This window comes from Corticium candelabrum, chromosome 19 (genome assembly GCF_963422355.1).
Source record: "Corticium candelabrum chromosome 19, ooCorCand1.1, whole genome shotgun sequence".
NCBI classification, from domain to species: Eukaryota; Metazoa; Porifera; class Homoscleromorpha; order Homosclerophorida; family Plakinidae; genus Corticium; species Corticium candelabrum.
In genome coordinates, this window is record NC_085103.1 from 5748109 (window position 1) to 5775608 (window position 27500).

The following is a 27500-nucleotide window of genomic DNA, read 5'->3' on the forward strand; positions in this document are numbered from 1 at the left end:
CTCGATGGATAGTCGTGGGGACAATGAAGAGGTAAAATGTTAGAGATGAAATGTAGTGGATGTTGACACACACACACACACACACACACACACACACACACACACACACACACACACACACACACACACACACACACACACACACACACACACACACGCACACACACACACACACACACAATGACACACGCACACACACATACACATGCACACACACAATGACACACACACACACACACACACACACACACACACACACACACACACACACACACACACACACACACACACACACACATTGATCATAAACTGCTGTGTTTTTTGAAGGTTTCAAATACAGAGAAGAGATGGCTGTGCCGGGTGTTTATGTGTGGCTGTTTCAAATGTCAAAAGGCGACGTTGCAATATGAGAAAATGGAATCAGAAACACTCGAGAGTGGAAAGGAAAGAAACAATAAACGTATGTTATTGTTGTTGTCTGTCAGGCTGTTAGTCTGTCTGTCTGTCTGTTTATCTGTCTGTCTGTCTGTCTGTCTGTCTGTCTGTCTGTCTGTCAGTCAGTCAAAAGATAGATATACAACATCCAACAATAGAGCAGACATTGTTGTGTTTGACTCAACATGTGGGGGAAATGTCGAGCTTGATGTGGCCCTTGCTCACCCCTGGAGCCAGGACATTCTGCGAAGTGCAGCAACTACGGATGGAGCTGCAGCAAGAAGAAGAGAAGACATCAAACATAACAAATATTCTCAAGAGCAGTTGCCTGGAGGGTACACTCCTACCCTTATTCCACTAGTTTTCGAGCACTTTGGTGGGTGGAGAGAAGAAGCATCAACGTTCCTCAATAAACTTTCCAAACTATATAGAGATGAAGAAGGAAGAAACAATCCCTCAGATTTTAAAACACATTGGAGAAGACGCTTGTCAGTACAACTTCAGCGTTGCAATGCCTCGGTGTTGGCTAGAAAGATGATCAGAGTAACATATGGACAGAATACTGACCAGAGTTTAGATGTTGTTCAACTTTCAATTCAGTAAACTAAATTTCGGTTTGTAGGCTCCGTAGGGGAGCTTTTTAATGCTAATTGTTATTTGTGTAATTGTAATTGTAGTTGTGACACTTGTTGTTCATTAGCTGTTACTTTAGTTTCACCTGTATTAGCTTTGATGTATAAAATATATGAAAATCAGTCAGTCTGTCTGTTGTCTGTCTGTCTGTCTGTTAGTGTGTCTGTCTGTCTGTCTGCTTGTCTATCTACGTGTTTATCAGTTTGTCTGTTTTTGTGTTTGTTTGTTTGTCTTCTGTTGTTTGTCTGTCACATGTTATTTTGTCATACATTTCTTTGTTTTTTATTCTGTGTTTTCTTATACAGAACATGCAGCTAAGAAGGCACGTACTTGTTGCAAAGAAGCTTGTACAGTTTTGCTACTTTTGAGAGACAAGTCGATAGCTTTGTCTGTGACTGCTTACAGTCTGTATGCATTTGTGACCATCATTTCTAATGAAGTGAGTGATGTGTAGTGTCGGAGGAGTGTTAATGCACTGATTGGTGTGTGTGTGTGTGTGTGTGTGTGTGTGTGTGTGTGTGTGTGTGTGTGTGTGTGTGTGTGTGTGTGTGTGTGTGTGTCACTGTGTGTGTGTGTGTGCATGTGTGTGTGTGTGTGTGTGTGTGTGTGTGTGTGTGTGTGTGTGTGTGTGTGTGTGTGTGTGTGTGTGTGTCACTGTGTGTGTTACTGTGTGTGTGTGTGTGTGTGTGTGTGTGTGTGTGTGTGTTTAAAGTTTTTGTTTCACAGGTTGTTCCACTTCTCTTAGTAACTGACTCTCATCACGGTGGCTTCTGTTTCAGCTCCAATGAGATCGCAATTTGCATATCGGCAATAGCAGTTTGTCAATTCTTCATGCAGGTTAATTCTCCAACTACATTTCCTCCCTATATCACTCACAATATCATTGTGTATATTACTTTGTTTCTATGTTGTTTAGATGTTTATTTATCATCGATTGGCTGATTGTTTGGGCTTCAAGCGTCTCTTCCAGATTTCTGTATTTGTCTTCTCGATCTTCTATTTCCTCGTTCCTTTTTCAGTCTTAATAACTGGAGGAATCCAACCATCAAATATCACATTACATCTGAACACAACGACTACACCATCCAGCTGGACAAATTATTCTCATTTAATATCAACGTCATCATCTGTCAGTGATGGGTTTTCATGTAAACGTTATGGATTTGGTGTGTCTGAAGGAAGTGTGAGTATAAGTGAGAGTCGAGACGCAAGTCAGAAGGAATGCCATTTTCTTGTCAATGGGGAAGTGCAAACGACGGTTCCTATTGGTGGGATCACTCCACAGATATGGATTGTGGTTATTGTGTCAGTAGGATTTACATTTTTGTGCAGGTTTGTAATGACATTGTGGTATCTGGTTGTTTGTTTGTATGTCTTTTTGTTTGTCTGTCTTTTTGTCTGTCTGTCTGTCTGTTTGTTTGTGTATCTATGTTTGTGTATATGTTTACCTGTCTGTCTGTCTGTCTGTCTGTCTGTTTACCTGTTTGTCGGTCGGTCCCGGATGTGGTATGGTGGTTACTGGAGTTTGAACCCGCCTGGTCACAAATCGTTTTCTTGGAGTATTTGTTTGGTTTTCGTCAGTTCTGCAGTCAGACGGCATTTTTAAAAGTTCGGATGTCGACCATCTGTTGCCCATACACCCGTTGTAGACAAGAAAACGTGCTCAAACGAATTCTGGCACATATCAGGGACTCTCACTGCTCAGATGATTGTCCAACAGATTTTATTGAAGAACATGGGTTGTCCAAATGTCCTGGATGCTCACAGTGGTTTTTGAAGCTTCAACAACATGCTTCCAAGTGTTGTAGGTCATCCAGCGTAACCGCAACGCCTCAGGCTACGCTTACTACGTCAACACCGGCTCTGCCACCTCCAAACTCAAGGAAGCCAAGGGCACCTGAGGACATTGCTTTTGGAACGGCCTTTGAATCATGTTGGTCTTCCTTGGATCGAGAAAGTGACGCTTGGCGCCTGATAGACTCCTTCACAACGGAAGCCATACTGGACTGGACGCCGCTTAGAACAGTGCAGAATGTAACACCTGCATTACGCGCGATGTTTCAGGACTGCTGCGCTATTGCTTTGAGAAAGATTGAAGAGGAACCAGCAAATGACAGAGGATGGAAACTTCTCCTACTTCTTCCCAGGATGCTTCTCCAACCGCATGCACGTGGCGGTAAAGTGGGCACGCGGGAGGTCAAGGCAATTTACACACGGTTTCTACAATTTCATTGGCAAGAACTGATTCTAAATCGGAGTCACTTATCACGCTCTACTCCTTCTACAGAAGTTGATCAGAGGAAGAAAGCTGCACTAAGTCTAGTTCATTGTGGAGAATTGTCACGTGCATCAAGAGTTCTAACTAGTCAGGGTTTTGCCCCTGCTACAGACGACACAGTGGCACAGTTACTATCCAAGCATCCACATCGTATGATATCTTCACATCGACCAGAGGAAACCTCAAAAATGGAGTCAGATTCAGTTAATCCCATTTCTCTGAAAAAGGAGGCATTTTTCAATGCAATCAAGAAAGCACCAAGAGGAAGTGGTGCTGGCCCTTCTGGCTGGCGTTATGAGCACCTGAATACTCTTTTGGAGAATGACTTAACTTGCGAACTGCTATATCTAGTGTGTTCTCTAATCGCTGGAGGCAAAGTTCCAAATTCAGTCTTGCCTCTCCTGACAGCGTCTCGTCTCATCGCCTTACCTAAAGCAAACGATGATGTTAGACCTATTGCGATTGGTGAAGTGATTCGAAGAGCTACTGCTAAGGCTATTTGTAGCCAGATGAATAGTTCTTTTGCTTCTTACTTCAAGCCAATTCAACATGGAATTGCAACACCTGGTGGGGCTGAGCTTTTAGTTCATCACCTTTCATTCCTTATGGAGAATAACCCAGGCTTGTCTGTTCTCTGTACCGATGTCAAAAATGCCTTCAATTCAGTATCGAGAGACAGTATTCTAAGTCAGGTCATGAAAGTGTTTCCTGAAATATACCATCACGTGAGGCAAATGTATGACAGTCCGAGTAATTTGATTTATGTCAAGGGGAAAGATATAGTGAAACTACAATCAGAGGAAGGAGTTCACCAGGGTGACCCTCTTGGTCCAGTCCTGTTCTCAATTGCTTTACAACCAATCATTGCCTCAGTTCAAGACCGTCATCAAGATACAACTATGCTGGCGTATTTGGATGACGTATATGTTGTTGGTTTGCCTGAATCTTCCATCTCAGTCTTTGATGATGTAAAAGGCTCCCTCAAAGATGTTGGCCTGACTATACGAGACGAGAAATGCAAGCTGTATTACCCAGATGCGCCAGAGCACTTCGCTACAACAGTTCCTATTACAAGAGTAGGAGTCCATGTGTTGGGGACGCCTATAGGCGCACCTAGTTACATCCAATCAAGTTGTACAAGGGTAGCACAGGATGGCAGTTCACTTTGCTCTAAGCTAAAAGATCTTGATGATCCTCAGTGCAGTCTTCTGTTACTCAGACATTGCCACGTCCCAAAAATGAATCATCTTGCCAGGACTGTATCTCCCAGGGATGTATCAGAAGCTGCGGGTATCCATGACCTCCTTACCAGAAAGACTTTCACTGACATCATAGGATTGGATCGGTTGGACAACACCAAGTGGAAACAAGCATCCCTGAAAATTAAATTCGGTGGATTCGGGCTCACGTCAATTCGAGGTACAGCTCCTGCTGCATTTTTGGCAGCATGGGCACACTCACTTAAAGAACTCCCCAATAGATTTCCATCAATGTGTCGGGACTTAGAAAATCTCTATCAAAGCAGCCCTAAGAATGATTCCTCTACCATAAGGTCAACCTTGTATCAAGCAGTGTCTAATCTTCCTCCCAAGTCAAACTTGGACGATGAAGAAGAAATTATATATCACACTCTAGAGGAGATGATCAAGAACCCCAGGAAACTACAGCATCGTTTATCAACGGACATTTCCTGCATGGAAGCAGCAACATTTACCAATAGAATAGTTGAGGAAAAGGACGCGGGAAGAATGAGATCCTTGCAAGGACGAGGGGCGGGAGGATGGCTTGAAACAGTCCCCACTTCAGACAAGCACGCACTAAAGCAGAATGAATTTCGTCTAGCGTCTTGTCTGAGGTTGGGTGTCTGTCTGCCATTCAGTCAGCTCCTTGTAAAATGTGAGTGTGGAGCAGAGCTGGACAGAGAAGGATATCACTTGATTACATGTAAGTATGGGGGAGGTCCTGTCTGGACGCACAACACCCTAGTTTCTGGATGGAGCGAGTGTCTCAGCGATTTGCTCATATGCCACCAGATTGAGCCAAGACACAGATACATCCACACCGAAGATAGACCAGACATCACATTTTACGACGTAGACTCAGGAACAACAAAAGAGATAGATGTTGCTATGGCTCATCCCTGGAGCAAAGATACCATCAAGGGAGCGTCCACGACATGTGGATATGCAGCAACAAAACGAGAGGCAAGGAAGGAAGTAAAGTATCGCAAAGAATCATTACCAGATGGTTCTAAGCCTTTTGTTACTCCTCTGGTGTTCGAACACTTTGGTCGTTGGGGACCCAAAGCAGAGGAATTTTTAAATGAACTTGCAAAGAAGTCCAAAGACATGCTGGGAAGGAAAAATGAAGCAGCGTTTAGAAGCTATTGGAGAAGAAGATTTTCTGTGATTATTCAGAAATGTAACAGTAGAGTTGTTTTAAGAAAGCTATCTAGGCTTTCATTGAATTGTTTGGATGGACAAGACAAGCTAGAGATGGACAAAGCCATTCATAGTTCTATTCATTAATTAAAACGAAGAACAGTAGGAAAGTAGAACTTTTAGTACTGCAGCAAGTGATGTAAGTAGTGACGTTTGATGACAATAAAACAAATCTGTCTGTCTGTCTGTCTGTCTGTCTGTCTGTCTGTCTGTCTGTTTGTTTACCTGTCTGTCTGTCTGTCTGTTTACTTGTCTGTCTGTCTGTCTGTCTGTCTGTCTGTTTGTTTACCTGTCTGTTTACTTGTCTGTCTGTTTACTTGTCTGTCTGTCTGTCTGTCTGTCTGTCTGTTTACCTGTTTGTCTGTCTGTCTGTCTGTCTGTTTGTTTACCTGTCTGTCTGTCTGTCTGTCTGTCTGTCTGTCTGTCTGTCTGTCTCTATCAGTCTGTCTGTCTGTCTGTCTGTCTGTCTGTCTGTTTACCTGTCTGTGTGTCTGTCTGTCTGTCTGTCTGTCTGTCTGACTGTCAAATTTTCATATATTTTTATACATCAAAGCTAATACAGGTGAAACTAAAGTAACAGCAACTGTCTGTCTGTTTCTGTCTGTGTATGTGTCTGTCTGTTTGTCGGTCTGTTTGTCGGTCTGTTTGTTTGTCTTTTGTCTTTCTGTCACTACACAATGTTTCTGTGTTCTCAGGACTTAGCTGTCTGTATGTCTCAAGTATTATATTATGTTATTGCTTTAGGACTATTGGCTTCACGTCTGTTAACGTGTTGTTGTCGAATGCAGCCAGTGTAAGAGGCATTGATGTTGACAATCAGTACACATGAACGTCATGTTGCTGTGCTGTGTTGTGTAGTCTTCTGTTCGTGGAGCTGTGAATGGTATTGGTACGTCTGGAGCATCACTCGGTCGCATGATTGGTCCAACAGTTGGTGCTGTAGTGTTTGCATGGAGTCAATCAAATGGTAAAGACAGAAGTATCAAAGATGGAATCTACTGGACAGACAGACAGACAGATAGGCCGACACACAGACAGACAGTTGGACAGACAAGTAGACAAACAAGCAGACAAGCAATTGGACAGACAGACAAACAGTTAGACAGACAAGAAGACAGACAAACAGACAGACAGTTAGACAGACAAGTAGACAGACAAACAGACAGGTAAACCCACAGTCGAATAGACAGACAGACAGACAGACAGAAAGACTAGTAGACAGACGGACAGACAGACTAGTAGACAGACAAACAGACAGACAGACATGCCAACACACAGACAGACATGCCAACACACAGACAGACATGCCAACACACAGACAGACATGCCAACACACAGACAGACATGCCAACACACAGACAGACTAGTAGACAGACAGACAGACAGACAGTTGGACAGACAAGTAGACAGACAAACAGACAAGTAGACAGACAGACAGACAGATGGACAGTTGGACAGACAAGTAGACAGACAGACATACAGGTCAACACACAGACAGATAGACAGACAGTTGGACAGACAAGTAGACAGACAGACAGACAGTTGGACGGACAAGTAGACAGAGAGACAGACAGACAGACAGACAGTTGGACAGACAAGTAGACAGACAGACAGACAGTTGGACGGACAAGTAGACAGAGAGACAGACAGACAGGCCAACACACAGACGGATACACAGACAGACAGACAAGTAGACAGACAATCAGACAGACATGTTACTGTTTGTGTAAATTTCCATTGCATGTGGGCCATCATTCTCTCTCAATTTCTATATTGTTCTGTTTCAGGTTTAGGTTTTCCCTTCAACTACAACTTTGTGTTTGTTGTGACTGTATTTATCAACATTGCTACAGTCTTAGTCTCAGTACCATTACCAGCCAGCATCTTAAAACAGAAGAAAGAAGATGAAGATGTCGAAAAGAGTGAAAGTGAGACACAAAGTGTAAAGCTCAACGAGGCACGTGATGAGCACGTGGATGGAGATGATGATAGTGACGTTGATAGGACAGAGGAAGATGAAATGAATGAGAGTGTGGTTTGATATTAATATGACGTGTGAGGTGCAGATTTTTTGTAAATGGATTTACACATTTTGTAATATTAACTTATTAATAATAAATATAGTTTAATTAGTAACTTTGTTGTTTGCAAGGACTGATTTGTATTTAAAAAATCCTAGCATATGTACAAGTAGAATCTGTATGAGAATAAATTATCTGTCTGTCTGTCTGTCTGTTGTCTGTCTGTCTGTCTGTCTGTTATCTGTCTGTCTGTTGTCTGTCTTTCTGTTGTCTGTCTGTTGTTTGTTTGTCTGTCAGTCTGTTGTCTCTGTTTGTCTGTCTGTCTGTCTGTCTGTCTGTAGGTCAAGTCCAGTAGTCAATAACTTTGTTGTTTGCAAGGACTGATTTGTATTTTAAAAATCCTAGCATACGTACAAGTAGAATCTGTATGAGAATAAATTATCTGTCTGTCTGTCTGTTGTTTGTCTGTTGTCTGTCTGTATGTTTGTCTGTCTGTGTGTCTGTTTGTCTGTCTGTTGTCTGTCTGTCTATCTGTCTGTCTGTTGTCTGTCTGTCTGTCTTTCTGTCTGTCTTTCTGTTGTCTGTCTGTCTGTCTGTCTGTCTGTCTGTCTGTCTGTAGGTCAAGTCCATTAGTTAGTGACTTTGTTGTTTGCAAGGACTGATTTGTATTTTAAAAATCCTAGCATATGTACAAGTAGAATCTGTATGAGAATAAATTATCTGTCTGTCTGTCTGTTGTTTGTCTGTTGTCTGTCTATCTGTCTGTTTTTCTGTTTGTCTGTCTGTTGTCTGTCTGTCTGTCTGTCTGTTGTCTGTCTATCTGTCTGAATTATTTGATTGTGTGATCAAGTAGAATACAAACGGTTTGTTATACAATCCATAAAATTGGTGTTACTGTACCGTACCATGCTGTACACATGTATTACCTACCTCTAACATCCCGTATAAATAGGTGTATACCAACCGCGTATCTTACAGCTATTGGCGCTGTGTCTGTTTGCGGGCTGATCTTGGTGTTGGAGGAGTCGTTTCTATCACTTGTTAGTTAGATGGCTTGTGGTATAGATCCTAAATGGGAGCAACAGTTGAGGCCCCAATCGGTTACGGTGGCTGAGATGTTGCGTCCACGTCGGAATCGGCTGGCTTCGCGTCTTTACAGTAAGGCCCTTATTAATGGAGACGAGGAGGAGACGTTCCTGAATTCAACGAAGTCAGAAACGGACTTGGCCACAGACATTCTGATTGTGCTTCGTAATCAAGGTCCCGGATCGTTTGACAAATTCTGTGATGTACTTCTTGAAGTCGGAGATGATACATTACGTGGAGTAGAGAAGAGCCTCCGACCAAGTCGTCAAGCCAGCATTGCTGACATTCCATCTTTACCACAACCTCATTTGAGTGATTTCATTTCACCTGATGCAGCATCTGGATTAGCAAAATCTAAAGAGACAACTGCACGTGGTGAGACAAGTCAAGCTGACTCTGAGATGGTCACTCCACTCATCATAGAGAAAGTAGCCGAAAATGGTTCAGAGCGTTGGCATGAAATTGGTATATACCTTGGAGTTTCACAAGCAACGCTAACTGAATGTGACCAACCTCTGTATACATTTAAACAAAAATTGCGTAAAGTTTTGTCAGCTTGGACAAATGAAAACAGACAAGCTACAGTTGGTCAGTTGTTGTCTGCTTGTGATGAAGCTAAAGTGGGAGGAGCAGTGAGGAGAGTATTGAACATTGATAGAACAGTGAATGAATTTTAGATATGAACAAGTGTGTGTTTGGTGTATACGTGTTACAATGAGCATAGTAAAGAATGAGACTGTGAATACATTTAAATCTTATTCTAGATGAATCACAGTGTGTTGACTGGTTAAGAAACTTACCAGTGTCTTTAGTGTTTCAGCAAGTGTATGGCCACTCAGACCTATAAAATTCAGCACACCTCTTAGTAAATTTGGCTCACAGCTGTTTTCATCTGCATGAAATTTGGCATTGTGAGTGATAGCTAACGATTGTTTGTGCATGATAGTTTATGTTTGAACATGCAACTGTCAATGATCATTAGTTTGAGAAGAAAAAAACGATTTATTCTAAGAGAAATGTAGGAGCAAATAGTTGCTAAGTCTACACTACTGGCAGAGGTTGCAGTAACCTAGAACAGGCTGCTCTCTTGCCACTTCAGTTGATTTAGTGCACCTAAGCAATAGCAAGAAATGCAGCATTGTCATATTTAATTATTAATATTTTGATTTTATTTTAATTTTTACTAGTACTATATTATTTATTTATTTTTTTAAATTTTTATATATTTGAGTTGTGATTGTGTGGTGTTGTTCTTGCAGCCTGTTGTTGGCAAAACATTGAGAAATAGAAAGAGCATGTGTGTAGCATGTAGTGAAAACTGAGGGTCGATTCAACTTGTCATTAAAGATGTAAGAAGGGTTTACGTGTACAAGTTACCTATAGCTACAAATCATTGAATTTGTTTGTTTGGTGTTGGACAACAATTTGGTTGTTGGTTGTCAGGCTACGTGATGTCATTGATTTCTGCAGGCAATAGGAGCTAGAGAGCATTTATAGGACATACTTAATAGAAACATTTCATTTGTACATACTTAATTAATTAAGGATTGCTTTAGTATATACACGTGTAATTCTCGCACGTGACCAATACCGTTGCTTTCACGAGTCACGTGCAGTTGATCGTCAAACCTACATGGTGATGCCACGAATTGAAACTGGAGATGGATGGTCAACGAGTAAAACAAGCTGTAATTGTTAGAATTGTACCACAGCTTATAATTGGCCTGGCGAGGCGATCTAAGTCTGCCTTTTTTGGAAGGGCGGGGCTAAAGTCCCGTACAAACGTAGGTACACTGTAGCAACCGCAGGTACTCAAGCGTTCGTGCTTTACGTGAGCATATCGTTTGGCAGCTGCTTTTGTTTTGGTGTAGAGGATTCTTTCGTATTGCTTGTTAGTCAGATGGCTGACCCAAAATGGGATAAGCATTTGAGACCCCAACAGGTGGAGGTGGCTGAGATGTTGTCTCCACGTCGGAATCGGCTTATTGCGCGACTTGGTAGCAAAGGCCTCATTAATGTAGACGAGGAGGACAGTTTCATCAACTCAAATAAGCCAGAAACGGACTTGGCCCAAGACATTCTGAGGGTGCTACGTAGACAAGCTAAAGGATCGTTTGACAAATTTTGCGATGTACTGCTGGAGGTTAAAGATGACACGCTAAATGCTGTAGAGAAGTCTCTTCGACCACATCGTCAAACCAGCATTGAAAGTAAGCATCTATCAAGGAAACCAGTTTGCTTGTGTAGGGGCAGTAGAGATGATGGTTTTGTCTTGTGAGTGTTTGCTGCTGCAGCAGTGTGTAGCTACAAGAAAGATCAGAAAATAGGCAGTACATTACTGTTGGTAATGTTCGGAACAAGTTGTACAACATGCACACTAGGGCTGTGCTAACACTGGAAATGTAGGGTTAGTGCTGGGGTTAGCGCTTGTCAAAACATTCCACTTTATTCATATTGCGTATCACAGCAATGAATCAAAGAAGATTGCTCTACTTTGTGTTGGTCTGGCAGTTTTTTCTTGAGCAAATCGAATCCGCAGCACAACTTGCGGAATTCTGTAGTGAAAGACGTTGTTGCATCCGTAGATTCAGGCAACTGCTGCTGTTCTATCACACTCATGTGGTCCCTACACCTAGAGAAGGCACTCGAAGACAGAAAGCGGTCAGAAGACATTTCAATTATTTCGCGGCAATTGAGTACATGATACAATCAGTTGCAGTCTGCTAGAGTTCACACATCCTATTATGACTAATTAGAGGCAACTGGCCAACATGAAGAACACACCTACCTTGCGCATGATAGCACAGCAGGGTGTTATGATTAAGTAGCGCAAGCCCTAAGTTGGTGTGTGTTCAGTTGGTATGTGGACAGTTGGCTGATTTTGTAATGATGTTTGGCATTGGATTGCTGAATACTGTTTCATATTACTGTATCACACATTCCATATTTCCCACCCACAGGGAGACGTGAGTATCATATTACTAAGTGCCGCCCAGGAGGTCCAAATGCGATTTAGAGTGAATGAATATAATTTAGAGCGCGTAGTCATCAAGCTGTGATCAGATGATGTCTTTAAAAGCTTGAGAAGCAAACAAATGTATAGCAGGAATGAAATTTTAGTCAGTAACGTTTAATTAATTAATTCAATTTATGGATGGTGTCCACGGGATGACACAATACCCTTTTATCTGCATGGTCAAGAGCATATCAGATTGCATAGAGGTGGAGCCTAGACAATCCCAAAAGTGGTGTAGTTTATTTAATTACGTTGGTGAAACTATACCTCTTTAGGTGTAGTCTAACCATATATCATTTTATCTGGATAAACCACTGGGTTTTGAAAATTTAAAATCTTCTGTGATGTGGAATGTGTGAACAGATTTTTTGTTAATATGCATTCTAAGTCTTTCACCACATTTCTGTTATGTTTAGAGTCTGTTGTTAGTGCCAGCAAGTCTGAGCAGAACAAATCAATTTATTTTTATGTGAAAAAAGAGTTACTAGAAGACTTCAACGAACAGTCAGCTTGTTGGGACCAATTAAAACTTACCTTGTCTGGTAAATTTGAAATGCCAGCGGAAAACATTCAGTTCTCTCCTGCAGTTGATCGGCCATTAAATTTTGATCCAGACAAGATTATTTATGTTGTCCAAGTTGCTGAGAAGGCTTTGGTTACTATTCTTTTTGAGGGAATTGGAACAGCTGAGATGCAAACAGAGAAGGACAGGATCATTAATTTACTGAATTCAACTACTAGGAAATGCAAGAAATCTCAAATTGAAATTATTCAAATTTTGGAAGACGAGAGTTGCAAACTGGTTCTTCGGTTACCGGGATTGGCAATGTTGCATCTCATGATTGCTTTCTTCAGTCAACAAACCAGCCCATTGTTTCTTCAGAAACTTGCAAAAGTTTTGCCTGAATCAGCATATGAAGTCAGCTTTGGGTTTGCCTCACTTCCAGATTATCCAGCAAAATTACCAAAATTGCGCCCAATGCCAAAATTGGGAGACAAAACTCGACATTTTATTGGACATCAACAAAAAGGTAATTTTGATAATTTTTCTAAATTATAAGAATTAGAGACAATCCATGAGAGGGTGTCGTGAAACTTGTAGCAGCTAGTAACGTTATTGTCATTTGGATTTTGAGTATGGTTTATTTCAGGTCTATTTTCAACATACATTTTATTATTTTTACTTTAATAACAACATTGAACATACTCACGATTACCATACCATACCACGATACACAGCATTTCATCATGAGTTTGGATCAGTATCAGGAGAGACTCACAGTAGGGGCTAAGACTTTATTAAATTCTAACATTGGACACTGTCCAGAGTGCCAAGACTACATATCAGATGTAAACAAGGTTCAGAGGGCTGGACCAGGTACTCTACAGTGATAAACACCATCCAGAGTGTTGGATATCAAATCCATTGACTTGTAATCCAGAGTATGGGCACTGGTCCACACACAGCCTTGGTTTCTTACATACTACTTGAGATGCTAAGCTTCAGTCTTCTCGTAGAACATGTCCAATCTGTAGGGTTGATTTTGTGTGTTGACTGATATGTCACATTGCCTAGTAATGGACCCAGATGCAACTCATCAGCAAGAGGATACCAAGATGAGACACTGTGAGCAGAGGTGGCTGCCAGTTTGTCAGATACTTTGATGAGTGCATTTCGTAAGGTGCAGATGTACTTTAGTAGCAGTTCTTGCACTCACAATCCCACATCTAAATAAGCCAAGGAGTCATCCTGGTGGCAGTACTATGACTATAAAATTGTGAATTTGTTCTACTATTTATGGTTTGTCATTTTGTTTATATTAACTTATTATTTTAAAAATGGCTTGAAATATATATCACACTTTAGAATTGATCTGATGTGTCATTGTATGATTGATATAGCAAGTTAGTCATTTTGACTGCTTAGTGTAGCTGACAAATTGTGTGTGCATGTCAGACTTAGTTGTGTGTTGATTGTGATTTTATTATAGGATCTGCATTGAATGTGTATCAGATGAACAAGAGGACTTCAGCGTTACTGTCAACAATGGAATTAGTATTCTTGTTTTATGTTTATTTACAAAATGATTTTAGTTCTAATTATTGTGTTTCTATTGTTTGTGCAGCAATTGACATCTGGGAACATCAACAAACATGTCAGTGGCATGTTTGATGTTGTGGATGATTTAACTGATGATCTGGAAGAGTGTAAACGACAGGTGATCAGTACATGTACAGCTGATTTTTGTAATTGTGGTGATGTGAAGTAACTATGTTTTAGATCAATCAGAGACATAAACAGCTACGTCTCACAAAGACTTTGAACACACACGACAAGATAGTGCTGGGCGAACTTGGAAAGGGCAAAATTGAAGTTGCAGTAAGGGATAGGTGTGACAAAGTGTTTGGACAGTTAGTTGAAATTCTTGTTTTGTGTTTAGCTACTGCAGATGAATCAAGACAGACGCTCAGTTGCTGATTGTTATGCAAGAATGAAACTGAATGAGCACAACTGTACGAAAGATATATATGTATGTACTTTTACTGCAGCAGTGTTGTAGAACTATTGCATTTAGTGTTGACATCTGATGTGTATAGGACCTACCTGGCGTGATTAATGGTTTTCAAGGGATTGTACACGCGCATTTGCCACAAACATCAGGAGAAAAAGTTTTACAGCCACTTGTGAATGCTTGATTTTGATTCTCATAGAATTGTTTTGATGTTTAGGTGGAAGCGTTAACAGCACATTGTCACACATTTATGGAAGGACTGCAAACTAGAATAGGCAATCTGAAACTTTTTATGAAGCATGATCTATACAAAATTGACAAACCTGATCGAGAAGATGCTGGTGGTGAGCATTTATCTATGCATAGTGTTGGACATGGCAGAATAAAGATTCTAGTGGTGGCAATTACAACACCATTTACACTGGCACGTTCGAATGGGCTGGACTGTGCCAGCTCGGTGCTACCTGGTGCGACGTGCCAGTGTAAATGCGACTGGGACAAGTTGGGAGCGACCGGAGTGGGCTGACTCATCCCGTTTGATTTGAGTGAGTTGGCTCGGTGCATCCCGGTCCCATCACGTAGTGTAAACGCGAGTAGGCTAGGTGGCTCGGTTGAAGATTGATAAAGCATGTGCTGCAGATGTATTACAGTGTATTCCTGGATATGGCGTAGTCTGACGACTCTTTTGCGTGACACAGCTGCAGTCTCTTGCCCACCACACTCTATTTTTCATTTTTTTAATGAAACAAGAGCACACACAAAGAAAGTTCTGTAGATTCCATGTTTTATATGTATTAAGACACGTGACAGTCATGTGATTATAAAACACGCCTATCTGGCCCGTTTGCAGTGTAACCCATTTCTGGCAGAATCCGATGAGAGAACTATAGGTGTGGAAGAAAAAGTGATGAAGCTGGATGATAAAATAGAATGCAAACTGCTGGACTGTGGTAGTCATAAGGCATACATGCTAACCAACCAGCTGATGGTCAGTGACAATTTTTATTCATTGGCATTGATTGTCATTGACTGCAGTCGGTATCAGTTCACTGCACAATGTTTTCATTGTAATATTGGAGATTTCCTGCAAGTTTTGTACGAAAGAAACAGCAGAGCTCACGTTGCTGTTGTGGTCAGTAAAGTCGATCTGATGGTCGACATGTCAAGAGAAGAAATGAGTAGAAAGTGGAATGAACATCTACACACTCATCTACGTCAATTCCTGGAGATCAGACGAGTTCAGATCAAGAGAATAGCAGCAATCATTGCAGCCGGTGATTCTCATGAAACAAATATACGTGTCCGAACGTCTTCAATTTAAAAATCACAGTTAGGCCAGACCAAAAATTTCTTTGTTTTGGTAACTCGACTGACCGTCTTTTCAAGATTGCCCCGAAATTTTTTTGAATTTTTTTGCGGCACGTGTTTTTGAACATGTTGCATGCAAGTGCGTGTATAGTTCCGTTGCGCACAGTGCAAGTCATAGGTACAAGGCGAATTGCACATGTACAGTACTACAGCTAGTATACATAATACGTGCCATGCCTGCAATTTTGGTCACGGTTCTGGATGGCGGTCATTCCATCGTTAATTCTAGAATTCTGCGGGTCCAAGAGTTGTCTCTACTGAAAGATATACTTTGCATGGTAACGTCAGACGACGATGCACGGCGGCTGATGTCTGTGCAGACAGCATCAGATTCAGCAACTCGCTATGATGCAATGCCAGATGACAATGTTGGATTGCATTTAGAGTTGGTAGATGTCACGTATTTTTTACCTTAGAAGCTGCCATGACATTGACTTGTCAACAACTTTCAACTGAAAGTGCAAACGACTTGTTGATGCAGAAGATGTCGGAGCAGCGTCTTCCCCTGCCACCTACATCTGGATCGGGCGGTAGAGCCACTGGCATGGATCGTCTGGTTGCTGACATTATGGATCTCCTTAGGACTGCTGGCCTCGGATTCCAGTTAGTCTCTGTGACAGTGAGGGTATGTACATCGTGTGGTCCATTGCTTGTGTGTTGTGGATGATCGACTGCCACCATGACACTTTAGCAAGTGCTGCAGCTTGAAATTTAGATATACCAGCACTTCCATCAACCTGGATGGCTTTTAATGACTACAACGACTACAGAGCGAAGAATGTTAAAATTGTCTGCTAAGGACATGCACACCGTTGCTCAGTTGCTATTTGGAATGCAGGGAAAACCAGTGCTGCGAAGGTCTGCATGGAATAGTTTTACAAAAGATGTTGAAAGTTTAGGTATCGTTATGGAGAAGTACAGTGCACACTTGAAACAGCAGGCTGCAGAAACCAAGTCTAGGCAAAGTCTCGATTATGTTGTGAGGCCACTAAGTCAGTTCTTCGATTTGAAAGTTTATTCTGGTGATGCGTCACGTGTATTAAGCAGTGAAGAGATGAGGTTAGAGACTAGTTTAAATGAAGTAGGTGAATACAAAGCAATAGAGTTTGAAGATGACAAGATTCTGGGCGAAAATCGCACATCTATGCAGTGTCATCGTTTTCTCCAGTCGTTTAACCTTCATTTTCCTGTCGTTTTGTATCGGTATGCAGTGGGTGGGAACGTTGGGACAACTGTCTTTGTCTGGAAGACAGCAGAGGGTCTCTCTTTGTCTGAGCTTACCACTCAGCCTTTCTCTATGATAGAAAACCTAAAGCCCCAGATTCTTCAATACCACACTAAGCAGATGAGGAGAAGCTTTAAATTGCAATGTAACAATCGTACGGGAATTTCTCCTGCTGTACAGCATTACTTGTACAGCTGTCTCACTGATGATAGCACTGCATCAAATGCTAACCAGCGGGATATTGACTATCGCAAGCGTCTTGTCGTACTTGGTGAGCTACCGGAACTATGTGTCAACCTCTGTACTTTGAACACTGGCTGTCCCAATGAATACGACACATTCCTGGGCATCCTACAGAGTCTTATTATCAGAGAAGTCACGGCGGAAGACGAATGGTGCCATGGCATTGCCCATCTAAGCCATTTTATCTCACAACATGATCTTCACCAGCAAGCAGCTGACAAATACCCTCCTGGTACACCGATACCAAGTATTGATTGGCTAGCATTGCAAGTTCAGCAAAAATCACGTCAGAGTCATGCGGCACTGAAATACAGTGGTAAGCTGGATGTCAGGTGTTGTGTGCAGGCCAGACAGCTGTGTTGTGTCCATGAAGACGACCACTACTCTTCAGCATTATTGAAGATGCAGTGGGCTATGGCCGTTAGTATTCGACATCACAGTAGCTTTGTTTGCCTTGACGACAAGGCAAAGATACCCGTTGGTGAACCAGCACTTTGAATGTCTACGGGAGTAAGAGCCAGACCAAACATCACGGTTGGAGAAAATAAGGCAATGGCCTTGGATCACGATCAGAATTCTGAAGGATCACTGACACCATCGGTGATATTCAAGTGCAACATTCCTAGTGAAATGTCTGGGTTGTTTACAAAGGTCATTTGAACGTAACTATCAAGGATACTGTGCTTTAGCCATCTACACCCGTGCGACATGCTGTTGAGCTCTGTGCAGTTTTGAGAGGTCACATCTTGCCGTCACATGACGTACCTCCAGTTGTTTTTGCATACACTGATGGGGTGGTGACCATCGTTGCACATTTCTGTCCGTGCAGTTGTCCTGAATCTTGCTATTTTATGCATTGGATCTGGACATGCTTGTTGCTTGTCGTACCGCTCCAGGCCACTTGTATGTAAACCCCGCTGAATGCTGTATGTCTGTTTTAAACATAGGTCTATAAAACTGTGCCTTGTCTTAAGAAGCCAGCTCAGATGACATGGAGAAATACTTTCGTGTCTGTGGTAGTATGGAGGCAATTCGCAAGCTACCACCAGTTCTTAAAGAGGCACGGGCAAAGTCTATGGGTCCAGTAGTGAAGTCTGTTGAGAAACGCTTCAATCGCCTTATATACTCTGGCCAGCAAGTGCACATATGTGAATCGGCTACTGACGAGGATATCAAATCCTTCATGGAGCCTGCAGCTGCTATTGATCCTGCCATTAATACCAGTATTCTGGCACCAAAGCAAGATGACCTAAAAACAAGCCACGCCTTAAGAGATTTCCTCACTACCCACTGTCGCATTCGTCATATTCATTCCAGATAAAGAAATGTGGTACTGATAAATGTGCGTTTGGTTTGTGCCAGCGAACCTGCCTTTCTGTTGACGTTGAAAACGAGCTCTCCTGGTTGCCAGATCCTGTCGTAGATGATGATTCACCTAACCACTGCAAGGCATGCGATACTGTGAAGGGAACAGAGACAACGGATGACAACTGCCCTTCCAAGCTGAATAAAACGATCGCTTCCAGACAAGTTGAGCAAGGCTGCAGCAATTCGATGTTTACTGTGCAACGTGTTCGCATGATCATAAAATGTACCCAAAGTTCTAAGCCTTGGTGTCTATACTCTCACATGAGTTTGCCCTCAGCTGAAGTCACTCTCTTACACAAAGTACTTCATGATGTTGACTATTACTGTGGAAGTCCACTATTTCTAGTGATCATGAGATGCATGGGAAGGTATTTGTAAAGCCGTTTCTACGTTGTGCTGATCCAGTGGAGCTATCCTACTATTCTTCCACACTGAATTTCCATGGAGTATGCAGTTACTGTGTTACTGTGGATGCATGCAGACCACAGGAGTACTTGCAAAAGTACTTTACAGTACTTCCAATATGTGGAAACTGCAAAATTGACAAACCTGTAATTTGCAGGATGCCTAAAGTAGGTTTAATTAAGTACACTCGCGTTGGAAAAGATTGATATGTAATACAGTTTAAACAAGTCCTTCTGACAGCTGTCGTTTGATGGATTACTCAGAGACTTTAAGATAATTTGGATGTAGCAAAACTCAAAATCTGACATAGAATTAAACTTGCTGTGTTGAATTAGGTAAGCTAATACGTTGTGTTTGTTTCTGAAGGACTGCAACTGTCCTTATGCTTCTGAAAGACTGCTAGTCGTTGCTGCTTTATACTGTTTAAAATATAGTATGTTTACATTTTTAGGTCTTAATGACTGCATAGTCTAATATTAAATTGCATGTTTTTTCTTTCTCTTGTGTGTTCTGTGCGATTACTTACGTCTGGAGAATTGTCTTTGCAAACACCAATACAAGAGGAGCAAGAAAGTTTACTCTGACAGAATTTAATGTATGCATTTGTAAATAAAAAATTGCAGAAAAAAAAATTCCGACCGACCGACCGTGGTTTTTGCGTTATGTTACCCGAAACGAAGAACTTTTTCGGTGCGGCCTTATACCGTTAGTTTATACCATGTATATGTTTCTGTATTTATGCTTTATGTTTTAGTACTGTCATCAAGTCTATAGTGGTTACTGTTATTTTATTTGCAGACATGCTACGAGTTGAAGTCGTCAATTGGAAAACCGGACAATTAGAAGTGTTCGCACCAAAGGTCGACAAGTTCAACGGGCTGGAGTTTGATCTTGAATATGCAAGTTTTTCTCGATTTCCTGAGGAAATTTGTCAAATGAGGAAACTGAAGGTATTGAGACTTTGTATAGACAACATACACTCTATACCAAAAACTATTGCCAAACTGAGGGCACTGGAAGAGATTTATTTGGTTACAAGTCACTACATGAGGTCTAGTACTCAACGACCATTAGCATCAGCCTTAGGTCTGCAGGAGGTCCCTACTGTTGTTTGTGATCTTCCATGTCTTAAGGTTTTGTCAGTGTGTGATAACTCTGCATTCCCATTGCTGTTTGATGAGCTAATGTCATGTCAACTGCCCAGTACTCTTGTGGAAGTGGAAATGGTGAGATGTGGTTTGACACAAGCGACTTTGTCTGTGATCTGCAACAATGTGAAACTGTGGAGATTGGATTTATCAGGCAACGATCTGCAGTCTTTTGAATATAACAACACAGGGACGATACGAAAGTTAACAGTCTTGAATGATTTAGAAAAGCTGGATTTGTCATTCAACAGAAATCTCCACACATTTACATTAGCAGGTCTCACCAAATTGAAAGAGTTGTATTTGAGTGGCTGTAAGATACAGCAGCAACAATTACAAATGAGTGACCTCCATCATTTAGAGAATCTGAATTTGAGTGGAAACAAACTAGGAGTATTTCCCACATTTTCAAGTTTGCAGCAAATGAATTTACAGTCATTGGATTTGTCTAACTGTGATTTAGAAAAGATACAGTCAGAGTTGATGTTATTTAATATTTCCTTTCTGCTGGATCTTTCTTATAACAAGAGATTATTGTGTCTTTCCAACAAGATATGGAATGGACTGAACTTGAAGATATTGGATCTAAGTGGTTGTGGTATATCAAGTATACCCAATACAGGTAAATAGTAGTATTACTTGTGAGTGTCATAACTAGAGAGATACGACTAATTACGTCATATACAATATTTCCTTAAATGACACTCATCATTACATTTTTGTTCATTTTCAAGTGCCAAACACATTGCTTATCTCTATCAATCATGTCCAGTCTGTTTGTTACTAAACAGTATGATGTACTTGTATTCAATGTGTGTAAGCTTTAGTAGGTTGTCGATGTGTCTTCTCTCTCTCGTAACGTTTGCATGATGTTCTAACTAGCAATAGGTTTGGTGCAAAATGTCAAGTGACGTGTCCAGCATGTGTATTGAAGTGTCATTTATTTGTGAAGATGATCATTAAGGAAATGTGCTGTTACTTGGTATTTGTCTCTAGTGAGGAGACAGTTGTTTGTTGTACATGTTAGAATGGATTTAATATTTCACTTTTTAGTGTAACATGATCATCGAGTAATTAGGTTGATTAGCAGGCAGTAGATTGCCTAGTAGGTTTGTAATTGTCTATTTGATTTTCATTTATTTATTTGATTGCTGACTGAGGTCTTAATTACTTACTGGACAGTGAGGTGGGTCAGGTGTTTGTCATGATGCACACAATCTTTATGCTCTCCTTCCCTTCGTCCCTCACACACACACACACACACACACACACACACACACACGCGCGCGCCGCGCGCGTGCGCACATGCACAGGCACACACGCGCGCGCGCGCGCGCACACACACACACACACACACACACACGTGCACACACACACACACACACACAAATGGCAAATGGATAAGGAGCTGCCGTTAGACGATGACGCTTTCCTTTCAGATGGCTGGGTTCCTGTTCACTACGCAGGAGCTATGGGCCGTGCTAAGCAATCTCCTGGAGTCTGGCCATGTACTCCATGAGCCCTGACTGCAACGCCAACTGTGGTGTGAGCACCCAAAGTCTCACCAGGACCCCAGTGACTGATGGACTTTGTCGCAGTCAGGGGCCTCTGCCACTCCAGTCAATGACCAGGTACTCATTTATACTCCTGAGTCGAGAGAGGCAATTTTGTGTAAGTTTATGCCATAGCTCACCATTACTTTACATGTGACATGACTTGCAACCCTGCAAGGTTCCGGATGAAGTCACTCCATAAGATGACTCTCGAACCAACTGAGCTACAGTGCACTCGCACGCGTGTGCACACGCACACACACACACACACACACACACACACACACACACACACACACACACACACACACACACACGTGCACACACACACACGCACTCGTGTTACATTGATATCTTTTGGTGTTTAGTTTAGCTTTAATTAATTAATATTTGAATGTGTTTTTAGTCAATTCCTTAATTTTTATAACATTGTTGCAATATTTGTTTATAGAAGTCAAAATTGAGAAAGTTGACTTGTCATTCACTTCTGTCACTCATCTTCCCAAGAAATTTGTCTTTAGCCCTAAACTTCAGGAATTGGATGTGGAAGGATGTCCACTAGTGTCTCCACCCATTGAAGTGTGTGAACGAGGCATCAGTTCTATAAGAAAATATTTGGATGAGCTGGAAAGGGAGGGTGGAGTACGACGTGGCAAAATAAAGATTCTAGTGATGGGAATTACAAAGGCAGGAAAAACAAGCCTCGTTGAAGCACTGGAGAGTGGTAACCCATTTCTGGCAGAACCCGATGAGAGAACTATAGGTGTGGAAGAAACAACCATGAAGCTGGATGATAAAATAGAATGCAAATTGCTTGACTGCGGTGGGCATAAAGCATACACGCTAACCAACCAGCTGTTCATCAGTGACAATTCGTTGGCATTGATTGTCATTGACTGCAGTCTGTATCAATTTACTGCACAATGTTTTCGTAGGAATATTGGAGATTTCCTGCAAGTTTTGTACGAGAGAAACAGCAGAGCTCACGTTGCTGTTGTGGTCAGTAAAGTCGATCTGATGGTCGACATGTCAAGAGAAGAAATGAGTAGAAAGTGGAATGAACATCTACACACTCGTCTACTTCAATTCCTGGGGATCAGACAAGTTCAGATCAAGAGAATGGCAGCAACCATTGCAGCCGGTGATTCTCATGAAAACAAATACGTGTCGGAACGTCTTCAATTTTTTGAATTCCAACGAATAACTGTTGAAGAAAAGGTCATACTGACGAGTGCAACCACACACGAAGGAGTGGTCAGTCTAAAGGATCGTTTAAAAGAATTGTGTGGAGATGAACGTTTGCTGCCTTCACTGCACACAGAGTTGCCATCATCATGGGTGACTGTAGAAGACAAGTTGGTTATACCACAACCTCACACGTCTGTCCCCATTACAGATGTCTCTTATGCAATGCAAGTGTGTGCAAAGCACGGCCTGACAGAAGAAATGTGTCTTGAGTTACTAACCTACCTGAACAAGGTTGGAAGCATTCTGTATTACTCGTATCAAAAGACTTTATCACAAGTTCTATTTCCTGTTCCACCATTTGTGGTCAATGTACTGAAGGCTGTTTTCAGACACGATCATCATCTTTTAGAATATGACTATCGCTTTATTGGAGCAGACATAGATCCCAACCAATTTGCAGAAATGAAGTCTGACCTTGTTTGTAACGGCATTGCGAGGGTGTCTATGCTGCTAGCGTTGTGGAGTGAGTTCCACCTTACTGCAGATCGTCATGTGGACGTGTTTTTTAAGCTTTTTCTTGCTCTTGATTTTGCTTATCTCACTGGCTCATCAGATGTTGTAGTTCAGGAACTGGCAGACACTCTTGATAGACACGAGATTACATCAACTGTGTCAATGTCTACAGACACCATCAGCACAACATCAGATTCATATAATCAAATGAGAGGAGGAAGTCAGCAAGCAGATCAGATGGACAGTTGCAAAGAACTGATTTGCAAGCTAAAACAACATAATGTTGGCTTGTTGTTGCCATGGTTACTGAATGACGAAGAACCGGATGATGTGAGTCAGTTTTGGTGTGCAGAGGTAGCAGATGAAGTGATGCAAGCTGTTGTCGAATATTCGTTTGCATATAATTGTCCTCTGGGTCTTTTTGAACGACTGTCTGCTCGTTGTCATCGTCATCATCCTAATTATATTCGTCACTGGAGCAGTGGACTGCTGATGTGTTATGGTGCGATGACTTTGCTGTTCAATTGCAGCAAGAATACTTCACCTGGCTTTCTACGTCTCAGTGCTAGAGTAGTCAAGTCACATCACAGTGTTGGCAGATTGTGGCATGTTCTTCTGCGTTGTGTGTCAGATGTGGAGGATCTTCTCCAGTCTGTTCCTGGTGTTCTTTTTGGTCGATCCATCTGCAGTGAGAGTTTGTCCACCACAAGTATAAGTTCTCTTCCCAATCAGCCTAAGCATGTCATTCTAAATGAGAAGTGGGGATCATTTGCAGTAGAAACTGTAGCTGGATGTTACCGTGGAGACATTTTAGATCATGTAGAAGAAATGAAACAAGGTAAACAGCTAATACAAATACTGTCTGATATGAAACATAGAATGTGTGTTTTATTTGTGTTTTGTGTTTATTTAGTATCTCCAAGTGTAAAGGAAGGTATTCCTCTGTCTCAAGTTGTTTCACCAGCAAGTGGCGCTTTAGTGAGTCGAATGATGCTTGAACAGATAGCAGCAGATATAGGAAAGTGGTGGCCTAAACTAACAAGTATTATTGGTACTGACCAGTCTACAGTGTCGGAGCTGCGTGAGAACTATTCTGATCCTACTTTTGCCCCAGCAGCAGCATCTCGTATATTAAGTGAGTGGCAAGAATTAAGAAATAACCGATTGCAAGTATGTGAATTGTATGATGCTCTACTGGTTGCTGACATTCCATCTTTACCACAACGGCATTTGAGTGATTTCATGTCACCCGATGCAGCATCTGGATTAGCAAAATCTAAAGAGACAGCTGCACGTGGTGAGACAAGTCGAGCTGACTCTGAGATGGTCACTCCACTCATCATAGAGAAAGTAGCCGAAAATGGTTCAGAGCGTTGGCATGAAATTGGCATATACCTTGGAGTTTCACATTCAGTGCTGACTGAATGTGACCAACCTTTGTACACATTGAAAGAAAAATTACGTAAAGTTTTGTCAGCTTGGAGAAATGAGAACAGACAAGCTACAGTTGGTCAGTTGTTGTCTGCTTGTGATAAAGCTGGAGTAGGTGGAATAGTGAGTAGAGTATTGGACAGTGATATACCACACTGAATGAATTTCATCCATTTACAGAAAATTATGTATATATTTTAATAAAAAATTGTGGTTCAATTGATAAAATTAAAGTGGTGAGTAATAAAATTTTGGTTGCCATTTTGCGTTGTAGCGCGCGTTAGCTCGTTTAGCGGTTATACGGGGGTTTGAGTGGTGAGATAATGTCTGTATTCAAGCTGAAGTCGACGAGACAGTCGACGAGAATACCAACGGCAGTGAAGATCAGCGAGGTGCGACGTTCCTAGAGCTTCTAATGCGTCACTAGATGCTTTATGAATGAAAGTATGCGCGTGCGCGTTGCAGGAAGACAAGCCACTTGCGCGGTCAGACTTCAACGTCAACAAAATCACAGAAATTCAGAACCGTTTTCAAGGTGGCGAGGTAATACATCTTTGTTACGTATTTTTCAGCTCGTGAGGAGATTTCTTACGTGTTGTGTGTATGTCTACGTGTTGGTCAAGTTTGTGTGTATTCAGGTGTTGGTGGCTGCTGGTAGAATTTTTGTGCGCGAGGGCACGTTGATGAAAGTGTGTCGGAAAGGACCTAAACCAAGACAGTTTTTTCTGTTCAACGATGTGCTGGTAGGGTGTGTGTGTGCGTGTGTGTGTGTGTGTGTGTGTGTGTGTGTGTGTGTGTGTGTCACGTGTGTGTGTGTGTGTGTCACGTGTGTGTGTGTGTGTGCGTGCGTGCGTGCGTGTGTGTGTGTGTGTGAGTGAGTGTCTGTCTGTCTCTCTGTCTCTCTGTCATTTTCATATATTTTCATAAGTGAATGCTATTAGGGGCCATCCGTAATTACCGATAGTTTTCGCAGAATGAACGAAGTCCAAAGTAACCAGACCCCACCACCCACCCCCTACTTTTTCAGATAAAAATATTGATGGCCACTGCACCTATTTTTAATATTATAAAGTATAAAAAGCATTGTCTATTTCACACACAATGGGCCGTGCTCACAGAGCTATTGCCTTTATTATTAAATATACCACGGAAGATACCGTCAGCTGTTCAGTGCGTAATCATGTTTGAATAGACACTGGTACAACGAAGAGAACTTTTAATATTATAGGAAGTAAAAGGCATTAACAAAACATAAGTAGACACAGTACAATCCACGCTACAGAGCAAACATTCACACTGAAGTATAATAGTTTTCTTCTTTCTTAGGCGACCTCTGGCCATTGTGTGGCCCTCCTGCTTATGCTGGGTAAGTTGATAGTATGATGAAAACACTGCACCACAGCCATCAAAGGTACAGTGATGGCAAACCCGTTTACTGGCAGATTGGCCCAGTGATGAAGCACCAGTGCCAGTCGCAGCTCTCTTCTGAGCACGCCTCTCCTGAAGTGCATGGTGCTGCTGGTTACGGAACTCGACAGGATGAACCAAGTGGTAGTGTCGGTCCTTGTCTCGCTTTGATGAGAACACGTACTTCGTACGTCTTCTTTGCTAACTTCCCGAACAACGTCGTCTGCACAGACATTCCGTTCACGGATTTTGCTACATTTAAGTTCCAGATGTTTTGGGGAGGTTAGCGAGCCGCACTTTCCACCTCAACTCTCGAGCCTTCAATAATGACTCACACATATTACAGGCGTGATCTTGTCGAAGCTCAGACGCAAAACCTCACCAAGCACGCGTACGATCATCGTCAAGAAATGACACTTCCACGGCACAGCCCATGGCACGTGCACATGCTATCACTAACAATGACATGTTGCTCAAATGCTCGCATGTGGTACACGTGCAGTCTGGTGTTGCGCACAGGGTCGCGAGCAAATAGTATGACTAACGACGAGTTTAATACGTGAGTCGCTTCCACAAAGTAGAAAATAGTAGACTGATCCTAACTAATCATAAACTCTACTACTGTACTATTAGAAATCAATGCATCGACACGGGATTCAATATTTTTTTCACTTTGTCCTGGCTCCCAACCCACCACCCAGGTTTGAAATAATTTCATTCTGCGAAACTATCGGTAATTACGGACGGCTCCTTACAACCAAAACTATTTAAAATGTTCCAGAGACTTAATAGGGTCAATACATCTCGCAAACTACTGTATGCAAAACTGAGTATGATAGTACCTTACATTACTAGAACTCATAGATAAAAGGTGTGATAGTTTCCTTGCAATAGTCTTAGCATTGCAACATTATAGTGCTGTTGAGAATCGTTTTCTCCAGTAACACATGAATTCTTTGCATTCTTTTTCCCATCGTCATTCGTCGACCTGGTTGATAATTCCTGTAGGTATCTGGTGCCTCGTTCTCCCCAATGGAACACAAGTGGAACTAGTGTCAAGGAAAACACACCAGGGAGAGTGACTTGACCATATTTGGTTAACTTCCTGTTCTCCCTGTTTGCAGCAGCTTGGGACAATGTGTCTGTTGCCCAAGGATGAGCTAAGGCTACATCAAGTTCTACATCGGTGCCTGAGCTCACATCAAAGACAGCAATGTCTGTCTGTCTG

General features: G+C 41.8%; 4 protein-coding genes across 6 annotated transcripts in view; all 4 read left to right on the forward strand.

Annotated features, from left to right (window-relative positions):
* The window catches only part of LOC134194806 (uncharacterized), a 10187-nt gene extending 2264 nt beyond the window's left edge, over positions 1-7923 (forward strand). Inside the window, exons 10-17 of one of the 2 annotated variants that reach the window (XM_062663775.1) lie at positions 1-31; positions 328-460; positions 1374-1507; positions 1795-1905; positions 1985-2400; positions 6532-6580; positions 6646-6754; positions 7575-7923. The exon at positions 1-31 is cut by the window's left edge and continues 54 nt beyond it. In XM_062663775.1, the coding sequence (XP_062519759.1) occupies positions 1-31; positions 328-460; positions 1374-1507; positions 1795-1905; positions 1985-2400; positions 6532-6580; positions 6646-6754; positions 7575-7828 (1237 nt within the window). In that variant the 3' untranslated portion in view covers positions 7829-7923. Of the gene's footprint in view, positions 32-327; positions 461-1373; positions 1508-1794; positions 1906-1984; positions 2401-2431; positions 6581-6645; positions 6755-7574 lie in introns of those variants that run through there. The other variant, XR_009972249.1, reaches the window with a different exon arrangement.
* Positions 7924-8017: 94 nt separating this feature from the next.
* LOC134194808 (uncharacterized) lies at positions 8018-9743 on the forward strand. The gene has a single exon (XM_062663776.1). It carries the CDS (start codon positions 8858-8860, stop codon positions 9569-9571), a length of 714 nt encoding a protein of 237 aa, XP_062519760.1. The 5' UTR covers positions 8018-8857; the 3' UTR covers positions 9572-9743.
* Positions 9744-10794: 1051 nt separating this feature from the next.
* On the forward strand, positions 10795-25119 carry LOC134194687 (uncharacterized). The gene is made up of 11 exons (XM_062663629.1): positions 10795-11104; positions 12327-12941; positions 13902-13966; positions 14037-14129; positions 14192-14290; positions 14352-14441; positions 14509-14580; positions 14641-14767; positions 19831-20802; positions 22185-24272; positions 24348-25119. The coding sequence occupies exons 1-11, from the start codon at positions 10795-10797 to the stop codon at positions 25022-25024; spliced, it is 5208 nt and encodes a 1735-aa protein (XP_062519613.1). The 3' UTR covers positions 25025-25119.
* A 50-nt stretch (positions 25120-25169) lies between these two features.
* LOC134194766 (uncharacterized) overlaps positions 25170-27500 on the forward strand; it is a 9552-nt gene continuing 7221 nt past the window's right edge. For both annotated transcript variants that reach the window (XM_062663721.1, XM_062663722.1), the window contains exons 1-3: positions 25170-25257; positions 25331-25408; positions 25504-25608. In XM_062663721.1, coding sequence (XP_062519705.1) covers positions 25189-25257; positions 25331-25408; positions 25504-25608 — 252 coding nt within the window. In that variant the 5' untranslated portion in view covers positions 25170-25188. The remainder of the gene's footprint in view (positions 25258-25330; positions 25409-25503; positions 25609-27500) is intronic.